Genomic DNA, 15,098 nt, shown 5'->3' with positions numbered 1-15,098 from the left:
CTAAACTTATATGTCATTTCATGTGAACAGCTGTCTCCTTTTAGAGAGGAAAAGGAGTTTATGAAACATTTTAAAGCCTATTTTAGCAAGCAATCCCACCATGGAATCACTGCCAGATGTCTCTATAATATTTGACAAGCTACAGCCAATGTTTTGTCAACATGGGTTAAGTGTTTTTCTATACAGCGTAGTCTTCTCAGTACTATATGTTATTTTTCCAATATAGATGGGAACTTGTTTTATTAACAGAAACAGTCATAAATGGGGCTTCCACCTCATGTCCTTGTGACCCAGGTACACACACGAAGCTATGTTAAACATACTGGCCAAAACCCAATCAAATTCTTATGCAATACTTCCTAAGAAAGAGAAGCTTTGTTAAAAGTACAATAATGCAAGTAAGTTTTAAATTAATTCTTCCTGATATAATTACATAACCACACTGTTGCACAGATTTGGTTTTGGCTTGAACAGTTGAAGCTAATCATAAGCATCACTAAAATCTTCTAACACAATATATGAAATCATACTCCTCTCACAGCCAGAACAAAAATACTAATCTGTGAGAACACATATATGTATCCCATCTTGAATTACTTAAATAAACTACAAATAAACCCAACGTCCTGCCAAAATCCTATTATGAGGCAAATGTACCAGCAATTCCTTTCAGCAGCTCTCTGATCTCCAACTCCAAGAAACAGCTAAGACTGCAGCAATATGCAAACAATAGCATTGAGCTTTAAAAGGCAAGACTTTAAAAATAAGTGTTCAGAAAACTAGATGCTGTAAGTAAATATATATATACACACACAGAGTCCATGTTTCAGCTTGTAAATACCAACCTTTCTTGTTCTGTCCAGAATCCAAAGCATGTCGCACGTCTCCTTTGATCAGGTGTTTTATGTGAGAACAGCATAAATGACACAGCATTTGAGAAACAAAGGTAGTAAAAAGGTCCAAGTGTGCATGTTAAACTCTTCTCAAATGCAGTAAAATTGAGAGGCTCAGTACAGTGCATTTAGCTTGTGCAGTGAATTTGTTTCCAAGGAAACCAATAGCTGCAGATGTTTTCCCATATAACAGGGAAGAAAATTCAGCAGTGAGATTACTTGTTTACTCAATATTTTATTCACACATTTTTTCTGATCAATAACAAATTATTCCTCAAACTCTGTTAGAAGACCAGACTGCATTAAAAAATAATTTTAAAAAAGCTTCCTCTGCACATAACCTTAGTTAACAGGTGCTGCTAAAGGAAGCATGTCACCTTTAAATGTCTTCCTCTTTATCCTCTTTCAGTCTCCTCTCCCAAAGTGACCTGCCTCCCCTGCTTTGTCTCCTTCAATAAAACCAAACAAAACCCACCCTGTATCATGGGTTTTCATCCTAAAAGGTGCTCCAACAACTTGGCAAGGCCGCAGCTCCAAGGAACAATGCTGACTTGGAGAGGCTACAGGAATGCCTATTCTTACCATATAGCATAGCTTTGCAAAATTCTATCGTGCTATAGAGCTATCACCATGACTGACAGGATTTATGCTTCTTAGGATGAGAGAACAAAATATAAATATTTAGTAAAACCATAATGGAGATGCAACATACAAAATCCTCTTTCCCTGCAGCTCTTCCACAGGACATTAAACCTGCAACTCAAAGTTACACACACAATGCTTACTTCTCATTTATGCTGTAGATTCTCAAGCAGATATATATAAATGAAAATATTAGGGGCACTGGTTTTTTTTGTTTTTTTTTTTTTTTAATTAGACCTCTTTTCTCTGGATAAGATACCAGAATATTTACCATACTTTGAGGTCTGAAAGATATTTTCCTCTTGTCCCCTTTTGGTGTTACTGATTCAACAGCAACATCTACTGGGCATGGAAGGGCAAGATTCAATTTCTTAAAAGAGATTAAAGGGCCAGGCACAGTAGCAGAAAATACTTACAGCATCTATCTCTGCATCCCAGTCACTGCAAAACCAGAACTGAAAGGAACAAAACTTTTAAATAGGCATTTGCTCTCTACTCCGACCCTCCAAAAGGAAAACGATCCCAACAAAAAGATGGATAAAAGAATAGCAATGACTTCTGGTTGTCATTTGGAGACAACATATTTATATTACATCTTCTAGGAATATTATATACACTGAGCTAACAGAACCAGTTGACAGGAATTCTGCCTGTAAAAGCATTCAAACAATTTTCAAGTTCATGCAATGAAGAAGTTTATTATACAGCTTTTGCTCTTTAAATTTATTTTCTCTCTTTAACAATTACACAGATTTAAAAAAAAAAAAACAAACAAAAACCAAAACCCAACCAAACAGCAGTAACTAATAACCAGCCAGATCACACCAAGCAGAAGTTCTTCACAACTTCACAAAGAACAAGATGATCACATGTGGACCTATTAAATGTTAAGAACAAGGATCCCAAAGGACTTTGGCCTAAGACACCCAGCATTTGCCTTCCATAATAGAATCTACTAGAGTCTAAATTCCCTAAGTAGAGCACAAGAAGAATTGAGGCCTTGTGAGAGGGACACAGGACAATCTACATTCCTGGCAGGCTCCATCTAACCAAACCAAAGACAATGACAGAGGGGTAAGCTCAGCTCCATCCCTCTTTCTGCAGAGACTGGTGTTTCATCTGCCTGCTGAAAGGCACATATCATGATCAGGGCTCACAATCCCAGCCCTTGCCCAGTTTTCGACACCTACACAATTCCTTCTTTTAAAATGCAATCAGATGAGAACAGGATCCCTGCTCCAAGCACTGATTATGGATCACATATCAAGCGATTATTTATTAGATGTATAAATGCTACTGGAAACAGAGAGCAAAACTCAAAACTCCCATTTTACAAGTTAGGGCCTCATTCACTCAGCAGGTAACCAAGTTGCCCCTTGCTACCACCCCCTCTGGTCTAGTGAATCTTGACTCCTTCAAGACAGTGTCTTCACCCAGGAAGAGCCCAGCAGCTGGTCGGCTGAGCATCCACCCAGTCCTCTAGGCTGAGGAAGAAACTGAAGAGCACTCTCTTTTTCTGGGCAAGTGCTCCAATTACTTCGCTAGGACGTATGTCGGGAGCCCCAATGCCTCTGGATCCAGCCTGTATGAAGCTGACCATCCTACCTTTTGAGAAGCTCAGCAAGGTGAGTACTGGGCACACGTAGCAGCTGAAGAGCATGGCAAACACCAAATTGCAGAGAGCCTTCTCAAGAAGGCAGCAGAGCTGGGCAAAGTCAAGGGGACCCATCAACCCCAGGTAGCTCAGTCCTCACCAGAAAAACTACTGAAGGAATTACAAAGATAATGAGGGACACCCTCTTGGACTTAAACACCTAAACACTACTGAAGTCCCCCGAACATTAGCACTGTTCTCTTCTGTGTGCTGCTAGTGAGCCTTTTCCTTTGCAGTACAGTGAACAAAAGCGAGCCCAGCAGCCCTGCTGGAACCCCACTAGCTGGTAAAACGAGAAAACAACCCAGCTGCTCCCTTTGGAACCGGTCCTGGCTGCACACACGTACACCACTGTGATATGTTCTAGAACATCATTTATAGCCTTCCTATGCAACTGTGTTTTGCAACAGTGAAAAAGGCAGGCACAGATGATTTCTGTGGAATGAAATATGTCAGGGTATGCAATACACCCCACATCGTACTATTGCTCAGAGCTGAAAATATACAAAAACATACTACAGCACACAGATGGAACAGCAAATTTCTATATAGTATAGTTCTAGAACATACACTATACGTTCTAAAATGAGAGGCATTTCTCAAAATAAGCAGTAATAGGGAAGGCAAAAAAAAGTAAACCAGCTCCTTTAACATGTGTAATGGGGCATTTTTGCTGTATTATTCCCCCCACTCCTCCGACTGCAAGCCTTGCCTATGTGGAAAAAGAACCTTCTAGGATTTCTCCTGGGAAAAAAACCTGTCCTCAACACACAGAGTGCTAGTGAAGAGGCCTTCAGCAGCATTAAGGGAGCTGACTCTGCTTCTAGGCGCATCAGCCTTGTTCCAACTGGATTTTTTGGCAAGTCCTGACAGCATTACAGAGGTCCCCAATACTTCTCTACACATACACAACATCATGCATGTATCCACACACCTTACTAGAAACAGAAGTGGCTGGCAAGACTGCCTGTTTTTTCAAGGACCTGCTCCCCACCTCACAGAAACCTCAGCAGAAGCAACACTGATGTGGTTTCCCTGGAACCTTCACCTTTTGGATAGGTCTTGGCAGCAGTTAAACCCAAGCAGCTTATTTTCCACTCAATCTATCATTTTCAGTGTAGCTGTTTTTCCCCCAAGATGATTCTTGGATGGAAGTCACACGTGCTGCAGGGCTACCACAGAGCCTTCCCTTCCTCCCTCCACACACTTAGTAATTAGCAAAAGTACATTTCCCCGGGTAAGCCTTTGCAAAACAGGTCACACAAATTTGACAGCAGAAAGCTTAAACTGACAGACTCCAGATGCGTTATCAAATTTATTTCCCTCCTCTCTCTATATAAAGTCGTTTACTAATGGTTAATGGAAAATATATTAATCTGTTCAATAATTAGTTTAGATGACATTTTAAGATTACAAGCAATAATCTAATTATCTGCAACAAATAATTTTAAAGAATCACAATTTTTCTAATGTACCTTATGATCAACAAATAGGCTTAAACAGATCTGATAAGCTGAGCTGAGAAAATAAAACTGCTCACTAAGTAACTTAAATTGTATGTTCAAATTAAATAAACTTTCTTTAGCCTCTAGCGGTTAAAACAAACACAGTATTTTTAGCTGGAGGAAAAGGTTTTCCTTTGATAGTTGGCCATTTAACCAATTCTAGTCAACTCTAAAATGGCACAGTTTTCAACAGCAAAGAAACCCAGACATATCAGTATGCATCTAGTCAGCAGTTTCTACCTCTGAATAATGAACAAAAGGAGTTCCTAGACAGCTATTTTCAGCGGCAGGAAGATTTTTATGCACCTTACTCGTGGACATTAACAGCTGTTGTTGCTATAGCAAAATGCAAAAATAGACTTGAAAAAACCCTTAAATTTATTTATTTCATTATTTTCCAATATTTCTGTTATCAAAGCTCCCTACTCCCACGTAGAGATGGTTTGACTTTCTAAAACTTAAAGAGAGTGCATTGATTACCACCAGCAAATCTGTGCATTTGCATGAAACAGCCCTGAGCAATTCCTCAGAGCCAGAGGCAACAACCGAACCCAACATCTAATCTGGGTATTGGCTAGAACAGAGACAATGCAATTCATTTCCATGACACACCATCCAGCTGGAAGCCAGTGAGTCAATCTAACCCACCACTTTTTACCCTAGAGACGTGTAGGTGACACTGAAATGATATTAAGGCAGCATGTGAAACCTTGTAGCTCAGATGGCTTCTGTTGTACCTATGCAAGACCTAATGTTTACCTTCACAACTTCTCCACGGCCTTAAGAGTGAGTGCCAAATCCGGCAAGCGGTCTGCCATTACAGAAGCAGAGGAGGCAACAAGCAAGGAAGAACTCTAAACTTGCCATGCGACTGCTCTTCATTACATAGGGAGGCACATTGGAGGCATGAGATGTTTAAGGTCATGCACTACCCTGTCAGAAGAATAAGCGAGTTTCTATAATAGAGTTTGTTTTTTCCTATTTAGATATTATCATCAAGCAGATTTACAAAGATATGCTGAAAAATGGGATTTACAGAATGCCTAAACAGGTTAGACGTGTAACCCCTCCTGAATTTCAATTACACTGCTGCTTAGGCACTTTTCCAAATTTCTTTGGAGCCACCTGAGGCACCAAAAGCACAAAGGTACTTGTGTCAGGGACTAAACAGAATTGACAAAGCTTTCCTACTTTAGTTTCAGCAAGTTTCTAATGTTTCATACTGCATGGAGAATATCTGAAAAGTGAAGCATGATTTAAATCAAAAGAGAAAGATTCATTACATTCAGAAGTATCACAAAAGCTATTAATTTTCATAATAAACTAAATGTTACTGCTTTCTCTTCTGATTAAATGGCTATATATTCCAAATAGATTATAAACAAAAGGACATCTATAACTACATAATATTAAAATATATAAACCCAAGAAAGTGTTAACTTTTACTGGCTTAATGTTGCTAGAGAGTAATTTCATACCTGCCTATGCAACATAAAAATGCCACTATTTGAGGAAACTCCAAATTTCAGTTTACACGCACCCCATCTTACCATGAAAGTGTTCTGAACTCTACGCAGAACAAAGCAGGTGTAGCTTCCCTCAACTTAATCTTAAAAAGCCCTTGCTTCTTTGTACAGATTACTGGTGTTTGCCTCTCCCTTGGCAAGGAGCACTCCGAGCACAGAAAACAGGCAGCAAAATGAAGGCAGACAGGCTGGCAGAGCTCCCACTATACCTCCCAGGTTCATGTGATCTCACAGCTAACAAGGAACCCCGGCCAAACTCTTTCTGAAAAGCAAAATACTCTCTAGGAAATGGGAGAATAGAAAGGGACAAAATAACAAATGCTGTGGCTGAGCTGCTTATTAGAACAGAAAACAGGGAAAAAGTAGAACGAACTGCAACAATGCAGCAAAGGTATCTCCAATACACCTATACACCATTAAAAGTTGCAATGGATCAGTATAAGCCACTGCAGCATGCAGCACTTGGAACATCTCCCTAAAATCCTTCCCAACTGGGTTCAGGGAACTTTGAAGAAAAATTAGAAATGCTTTCATGCCTTCACTATAGCTGCAGATGGTACCATTGGTTCTTCAACTTTACCTTAATGGCCTGGCCAAAAAAAAAAAAAAAAAAAAAAAACCAAAACAACACACCCAAACCAAAAAAAAACCGAAAAAGAAAAAAGATGACTAGAAGTTAATAAAGGCTAAGAGTAATTTCAGGCAGCACCATTTCCTGAAAATGTCATCTTTTTTTTTTAAAGCTGCATTCTTTCTCTGTTACTATATGAAATACCCACACAGGTAGGAAAGCAAACAGCAGTTGAACTGAAAATTCATCAAATGTGGCACCAAATTACAGACATATATATATATATATGCACGCATACAAACACACACACACACACACTCTGAATTTTATTGCTGACATTACTGAAATACCACTCCATAGCTCATTTTTAGCTGGCAATGCCTTTTTATACTAATGGAGCTTTTCTGCTCTAACTTCTTGAACTGAATGCTACTAGCTGAACAAGAAGTTATTTTTATATATTCCATATTTGCTGTAATTCCCAGGAAAGAAGGAATTAGAGTAAGATGTTTAATATTAATTTCATTTAAGAGGCTGGTTAACCTGCACAGCTTAAAAGTCTTAAGACGAAAATCCTGACAAGACTCCTACTGATTTTAATCAGGCTGGGATTTCATTGCTCTGTTACTTGAAGCAGCAACACAATACAGATGAGGTTTACAATGCAAAGGTTCTCCTTTCCATGTTGTTAGATTATTCCAATTAGCTTTAAATGTGTCTCATTTTGAGGAGTTAAACTCATAAGAATTTGCCAAATTCCTTCAGTAGAAATTCAGTTTTAATAAAAAGCAGCACTTTTAACTAACACATAAAAACATTGGCTCAAACATGTGCTGAGACTGATACAAGTCCTAGAGCAGCCAGTAAACATCTGTAAGGACGTTTACTTATGAAATTGAGTTCCACTGCAAGCAAATAGCCTCGAACACCGAGAAATGCTAACTGTGCACACGTAATATCTGCTATATCTTACTTTGACATGCACTTCACATCAATGAAACTACTAGTACCAAACGGAAAGCTCAGCAGGGGTATACTTAAAAGCTCCCACAGTAAAATCCAGCCCATCCTTTAGGGACAACCCACTGCCACCAAGCAAAGAGAAGTGTACAGCAAAACAAATACTTTTCTCTGCCAACAGTTATGGTGATCCCAGTTCTATGTTCATAAAAAAGAAAATAAATCCCAAGTATTACAGCTTAGGGACTCCTGCCCTACTTGGCTGTTTTTAAAGGCAAAAAAGGTCATGGGCTATTTAGCATCTGCAGGGACAGGCTGAGAAGTCTATAATGCCATCTTCACCCCACAGAAGACATAGCAATGTTAATCAGATGACAGCACACTGTTGTCACTCCCATGAGAAAAGCAGTCTTGCTGCATATGGAATTCTAACACAGAAGAAATCTCCGACTGCCTCACAAATTTTGGTCTTAATTTGACATTTTAATTTTACTTTTGAGTATGCAAACAACCTCAAATCAAAAATATTTGGTATATATTCATAGCCTCATTTTCTACATATACCTGCTAGCTGTATTAATCTAGTTTATAAGTAATCCCTTGAAAAAAAAGCTTTTCATCAAGTTATTACTTGAGGTATACTGTAATGTACACAGCTTTGCAATTCAAAATTAAAATTCTAGTGAAATATTGAGTATGATAAAGCTTCTCAGAGAATATAAAACAGCTCCAAGAATCAAGGAACTTTCCAAATATATTGCATAAATGGAGGACTTCTCCCCAAAAACGCACTGGCACACTTTCAGCTACCAATAAAAGCAGCTTTTACGAGATCATTTAAAGTTTCTTATTTTTTAGTTAAGATTTTTAAAAGGTTGTATATGTAGACATCAAGGAATAGAATGGGCTTGATCCAAACAGCATTAGCTATTGTTTTTCTGAAAAGTCACTTAATTTGAAACAGTATAATTATTATAACAATGAACGCCTACAATATTTCCCTCGTACATTACTACTGAAATCTCACATTTATACAGTTGTGACTACTGGAAGCAAGGGGCTAATGAGCATAACTGAAGTTATACTCTGGGTTCAGAGTATAACTGGAGTTACCAGGATGTACAAGTGTTTAAGAGACAGCATGTTGGTTTTTCCCCCCACACTGATGTGGGTGATGAGTCATCAATGGTCCTGATAACATAACCTGACCACACTGTTCCAGACAGTGATGTTGTAGCAGGTATACAATTCAGTCAGAGCTGTCAGCTTCAGTAATGCCACTAAGCAGTCCCTAAAAGGTGTTTATGTATGGAAAACAATGCAATTTAACGCTTTGAGATGATACTAAGCACATTTCTTCCCAAGAGCATGTGAATGTAACAGGTGAGCATTTCAAGTGCCTGTGAGTGCAACAGTTGATGCTGTGTTTTGCAGCACTGTTACAAGTGTTAGAATTGGCATATCCCAGTCACTCAGCTGTCCTCTCAGCTGCCTTGTAATTTCTCACGCAAAAATCCCAACAATCATGTAAAATGGTAAAAAGACACACATTTTATAATTTACAATGGTTTAAAAGATTTTTCTACTCATGAAGTGTGTCTTCTCATGTAAATTTGGACAAGGGAGACTTCAGTCAGCAGTCATCTGTATCCTTGAATTCCTCAGCACTTGGGCAGAGTCATGATAGTCCCCTTACTTTTGTAAAAGCTTTGACTGTAGCACCCTCATGGCTGTTTGCTACAACATCAGCAATTACAGTTCCCAAGATGTAACACTAGCTAATCTTGATACCACAAAAGGTTTCCTCTGCTTCCCTATTGCTTCAGCATCATGGCAGGAGGCTAAAAAACCCTGTGTGATTATACTCCAAACAGATCTGAACTGAACAGAGGAAAAAACAAACAAGCAAAGAAAAGGTGTCAACCATTTGGAGGGGACAATCTCCAGAGCAGAAAAGCCACATTAAAAAAACAAAACAAAACATTGCTCTTGTGTCAACAGGCCTCCTGAAGTCCAACTCCAAACAGGTAGAACAACATACCAGGCACTGACAAAATACAGAAATACTGGATTTTTAATTTTTTTTTTTTTTTTTAGACTTATGACTGTCTTCCACACCTTCATCCTTTCTCCATGATCTTTCCATTTTCCAGCCTCTTCTAAAGACAAGAGGGAGAAGTATGTATTATACACACACAATTTGAAATGAGACAAGAGCACACATAAGTTGGTCAGACGTTATCATGCTTCCATCTCAGTTGTGCTCTCCCTCAAGCTGAATTTTGCATGCTCCTTCATCTATTGCTTTTAAGCCTTCCAAGATGCAAATGTTCTCTCTGTGTATAAACTCACAGACACAATGAAGACCTGATCTTAATTACAACTTCTAGGAAAACAGTGAAGTAAAAATATTGCTATTAATATAGTATCAATAGCATAGAAGATGAGTTCCTGGGGAGGGGGAGGGAACAGAGGCATTAAAACTTCAGCAACATATGGTTTAACTAAGAGCAACAAGATGCTCTCCATCCTACAGTATTATTAGTCTGCTTGAGAGACTAAGACCCCTCACATTTGCTTACAGAAGCCGAAAATAGAGAAGGGAAAAGACTCCAACAATGTTGCTGGAGTTTATTTTCTACAGCAGCATTTCTTTCTGCCTTTTCCCACCAGAAGACTGTAAGGCTTAGCTTCACAGAACAAGGTACTATGGCTTTCTTTACCAACCACAAAAATACTTGCTTCTTTTCCTGAACTAAGTATTTGAACAAGTATTAGAACTAGAGCAAAATAACTGCTCATCCCACCACATACCCAACATACAAATTGCCCATTTTAAATATTCACCATGTTATGCCGCTGTAGTTCTTTTCAGAGCAGATTCTTTTTAGCAGGCCCTTGATAAAGTCAGAAAATATTAACATGCAGATTGCATCAATTAAGAGCAATAATTTATTAAAAATCAAAACCCAATAAAATGGCCACAAACACAATGATTCATTTAATCCCCAATACTAACAATAGTATTAGTTATGACACAGAAAGAGCTTTCATACTAAATTTAGTTTTAAAGTTTAGTAACTTTACCAGAAAATTATCTGCAACCAAGTTTCTCATGCCTGGCTCTGGAAAAGCTCCTTTCCCAGTCTACACATTGTTCTCCTCTAAGTCGAAAGAAAACATACTTTTTTTGAAAACTACGTCCCACTTTTTCCAGGCATAAAGAGTATTATCAGGTGCTTTTCAGTTTTGATTAACAGCTTGCAATTCAGCTGTCAAGCCAGGCATGGATGCAATCCTCAATGAAAAATCTCCGGCCAGGAAACTTAGTCCAGAACTTCTTCCACGAAACCTCATATTCCTTTCAAATGGACTTCAGTGACAGAAGGACAGCAGCCACAGCTAAAATGTGAAATTAGCATAACCAAGTATGTGCAGGTTACTATAGGCAGTCCCATGCCTATGAAGTATGTATATACACTCAGTTCCTGGTCCACCTTCAATGCTTCCATTCTGATCTGTGCAGGTTATCAAGCTGCCTTTGTAGATCAACCAGTCAACCCTTGATTCACTGTTACATCAACAGATAACACACAAGCATCTTACTCTGAACCTAACACAGCTCTCCCCTGAATTTCTGGAGAGGAGGAGTAGCAATTTCCCATTTAAAATCCTCCAGCTGACACAAGACAGAACCAGCTTTCCTCTGACTTCGTACTCCAGGCCTGCCCCTCCCAGGACTTGTTTGTTTCTTCCTCCAACACACAAGCACCATACTAAAAAAACTTCTTGAAATCTCTTAGCCTAGCTTAAAGCACTTAGATGGAATCAAGTACACCTAGCTCACCTACAGCAGTGGTTTGTTTCACTAGAGATTTCATTAAGAACATGCTAGAGACTGCACAAGGTCTTTAAGCAGTCTGTTTAGCTATCCCCACAACTAGGTCTAAATCTTCTCTGCAGAAATCAAGTTCACATTTTCTTGTTCTTATTCTATTAGATAGGGACAACAAGGAAATAAAAACAAGCAGATGTCCACCTTCTCCCATAACTTACAAAGATCTCCACTAGAAAGTCAGAATATGTGTGCTCTCCCTTCTGTTTTCTCTTGTAGTTTAGATATGCCCTCCTTATTTCCGCAGAAGTTGTATTTTGTAACCCTCTGACCAATCCTGACATCTTCCTCTGGCATTTCTGCAGGGTTTTTTTTACATCTTTACTTGTTGCCCTCAAAAGAAACCTCCTATTAAGGCTGAGACCTCACTAGTACATAAATAAAATGGTTACTCTAATAACTACTTCCTGTTAAGCCCGAGCAGAATATGAATCATTCTGTAGTAGCACCAACTTAGCTCATCCAGGCTGAAAGAATGAGCATTTTTTCTTTTATGACAAAGGAGTCATATCCTGCCTTGTAATTGTGTATTAAATGCAAACCTGCATTTTAGTGAATTTCACCTTTCCGGTTTTGCATCATCATTCCAGCTTGGAGAGGTTTGCATGAATATGTGTAGGTATTTTTTAATTACCTAGGAGGCTATTTAAAAATGTATTTAACGAAATGAAGATGTGTTAATAAAGACCAGTTAGCAACTCCTAATCAAATATTAGAATTGTAGTCCATCTGCACTAGTACCAACGCAAAGCTCATATAGTTCATATATGAATGCAACAACCTCCTGCATGGGTAAATACAAGATCAGATAGTACAGGAAAAAATGTATTCTTAATCCCTGTAACTATAAACTAGCACTCACTGCAGTTTTCTGCTTACGGACCACAGCAACAAAAGCAATATGATGAGGTGCAAAGGTATTTTTTACTTGCTTCTCCACAGTTTCTGTAGAGTATGATTTTAAAACTGTAGGAAGGTAGGTCAGGTTTCTCCGGGATGACTATTTTTTGCTAATCAATTAATTTATGGAATTACTTTAATTTCTTATAACAAGCATCAGTCCTCCCGAGTAAAGGTCTTCACTCTTCACTGGCTGCTACTACATGTTTGGTTTTGTGGTGACATCACCCTCCTCCAAGTGAATAGTCAGCTTTTCCTTTACTTTTTCCTTTATTTTTTTTTCCTTTATTCCCTGCCCTACTCTCATGGCTAGTGGTGAGACACCATTGCTAAAATTCTTAAAGCCATCAGTCCTCCTCTTAACAGAGTTTGGCAGCCAGCTGGATAATTTTCAAAATATACTATATTTTTCTCACCTGCTGTGCTTTCTGGCACCTCCTGCTTATCTCGCACAAGCTGCATGATATCTGACACCACAACCTGATGGTTTGTATCTTCTTCTTTCTCTTCATTAGACTGGTTGGCTTTTGCAAAACAGTTGCAGCTTCCAGTTTCTTTGCACGGGATCAACCTCCAATACCAGTAGTCAGACATGAAAATGCTGTAAGTTGATTTCTGAAATTTAAAAACAAACAGAAAATCATTTTCTGCAAGTAAGAAAAAAAACCCTAGCTACTTGAAAGAAAAGGTTCAAATAATGTTAAGATTGACAGTTACATATAGATTACCATATCTTTGAATTTATTTAAAGAAAAATATGCAGTTCATAATAGCCATTTATGGTATCATATGCAGTTCATAATAGCCATCCAGGGTACTGTACCCAAAATACAAACTTCACAAGTCCCCTGTAGTTTCTCAAAATGCTTGTATCATAGGTCAGGGAGCTAATCACAAAAAACCCCAAACAATATGCCAATATCAAATTACATATGATCTTAATAACAACTGCATAAAGGCAAAAACTATCAGTATCACTCTGTATTTTCAGACAAGTCAATATTTATCTTAAAAGTACCTTCTGAAATCCCGTTTAACTAGATGAAAGAACACCCCAGAACATGGACTGTCAAAAAGTGAAATAATGTAAGAATAAAATAATAATAATTGAAAAAAAAGAATAAGATACTATGATTCCCATGATGTGGGGTGCTGAAATTACATTTTGAAATTTTCATAAACAGATTAACTGAAGGAAAACTTGACTCTGGAAACGTGGCAGGAAGAAAAGATGCTTTGGTTTGTGAAACAGTACCCAAGTCCTTCAGGGTTGCCCTCTTCCTGAGCAGCAGAAAGGGGCAACAGTTCCTTTAGCCTAGATAGAGCTAATTACCACGCTTATTTGTGCTTACAGGTAAGAGAGCAAGCATGTTCTTAAACACCTGCAGGTGGCAGTTTTATAGACCTGAAGAAAGTAAACTCCATTTAAAAAGCCTTCTTAATATAAAAGGGTTGTCTGTTTAGAAACAGCCAAAAAAAGACCCCTGCATTATTTAGCATTAGATCTCCCAGGAATCACCCATGAAGGACAAAGTACTCTCTCTGTCACTTATTACTTCAACAGAGGAGAGGATTTCCAGATAAAACACTCTTCAAATACTACTGCAAGGTGCATCTTCTTCCCAGTTTAAAGGCAGTAATTTTGTTTTATTTTAGCCAACATACTGCCAAGTTTCCTCAATTCTTTCTTTGCCTGTTCCCAGGCTTTGCAACATTTGTCAGAGGACAGGTAATGGAGTTAAAAGCCAGTTGCTCAACTCTTTCTATAGTTGCCAAACCCAACAGGTTCAGTGCACACATACTCCTTGTCACACAGGCAGCAGCAAACAGTTACAGCTGTACTAAAGCACACGCTGCTCTTAAATAATTTATGTAGTACATAGTATGTGCTTTTAAACTGCATCTGCCTCTGCAACTGTCTGACATGCCACATGCAACCATGGGCACAAGCGTGCACACGCAGGTACCTAAGAGGCACATGCATGGGGGTTTTAATGAAAGAAGCATTTCATAGCATTTTAATGTTGTTTTTAGTTCTGTGGGAGCGGGGGGGGGGGGGGGGGGGTTCCTCCTATTACCCTTACACCTGAGACATTAAATAAATAGATTTTACTTCTTAAAGCCACTTAGCAAAGTTTAAAGTTTTCTTGTCCTGAAATTCTCCTTTTTACCCCAAGAATCAGGGCAGAGATGGGAAAGTCTCCTCTGAAGGAGACAGAAATCCCCAAAACTTTCAGTAGTTTCTCCCTTGCTCCTGTGCAAGGTGAACTGAAAAGCAGCTGGATCTATGCTTCAGTAGTCAGCAAATTACTCTAGGAATAAATTTTTAATTTATTGCCTTTCCTTAAGGAATGGAAACTCCTGAAGATAACCAGAAATAATTATATCCAAATATGCAGTTAGAGACACACATTTATGACCTTAATCCTACTTTAATTAATTAGTTTTCTGACCCACTCATCATCTTTATTTTGATTTTAAGAACAGTAATGTGGACTTAAGTCTTTAAGCCAACAGCTCAGCAACTCAGAGGGCAAAGAAGTTGGGGAAAA

The 15,098-nt window shown here is 38.5% G+C and overlaps 1 protein-coding gene across 7 annotated transcripts in view; it reads right to left on the bottom strand.

Annotated features, from left to right (window-relative positions):
* MCF2L (MCF.2 cell line derived transforming sequence like) overlaps positions 1-15,098 on the bottom strand; it is a 159,297-nt gene that overhangs the window by 136,923 nt on the left and 7,276 nt on the right. For all 7 annotated transcript variants that reach the window (XR_003921235.1, XR_003921236.1, XR_003921237.1 and 4 more), the window contains one exon: positions 12,963-13,161. Coding sequence is in view for 4 of the 7 variants with exons in the window: in XM_029999269.1 (XP_029855129.1) it covers positions 12,963-13,161 (199 nt within the window). In the remaining 3 variants the exon portion in view is untranslated. The remainder of the gene's footprint in view (positions 1-12,962; positions 13,162-15,098) is intronic.

The sequence above is a fragment of the Aquila chrysaetos genome, chromosome 23 (assembly GCF_900496995.4).
Source record: "Aquila chrysaetos chrysaetos chromosome 23, bAquChr1.4, whole genome shotgun sequence".
In the NCBI taxonomy this organism is placed as follows: domain Eukaryota; kingdom Metazoa; phylum Chordata; class Aves; order Accipitriformes; family Accipitridae; genus Aquila; species Aquila chrysaetos.
This window is presented reverse-complemented; position numbering and strand designations above follow the sequence as displayed.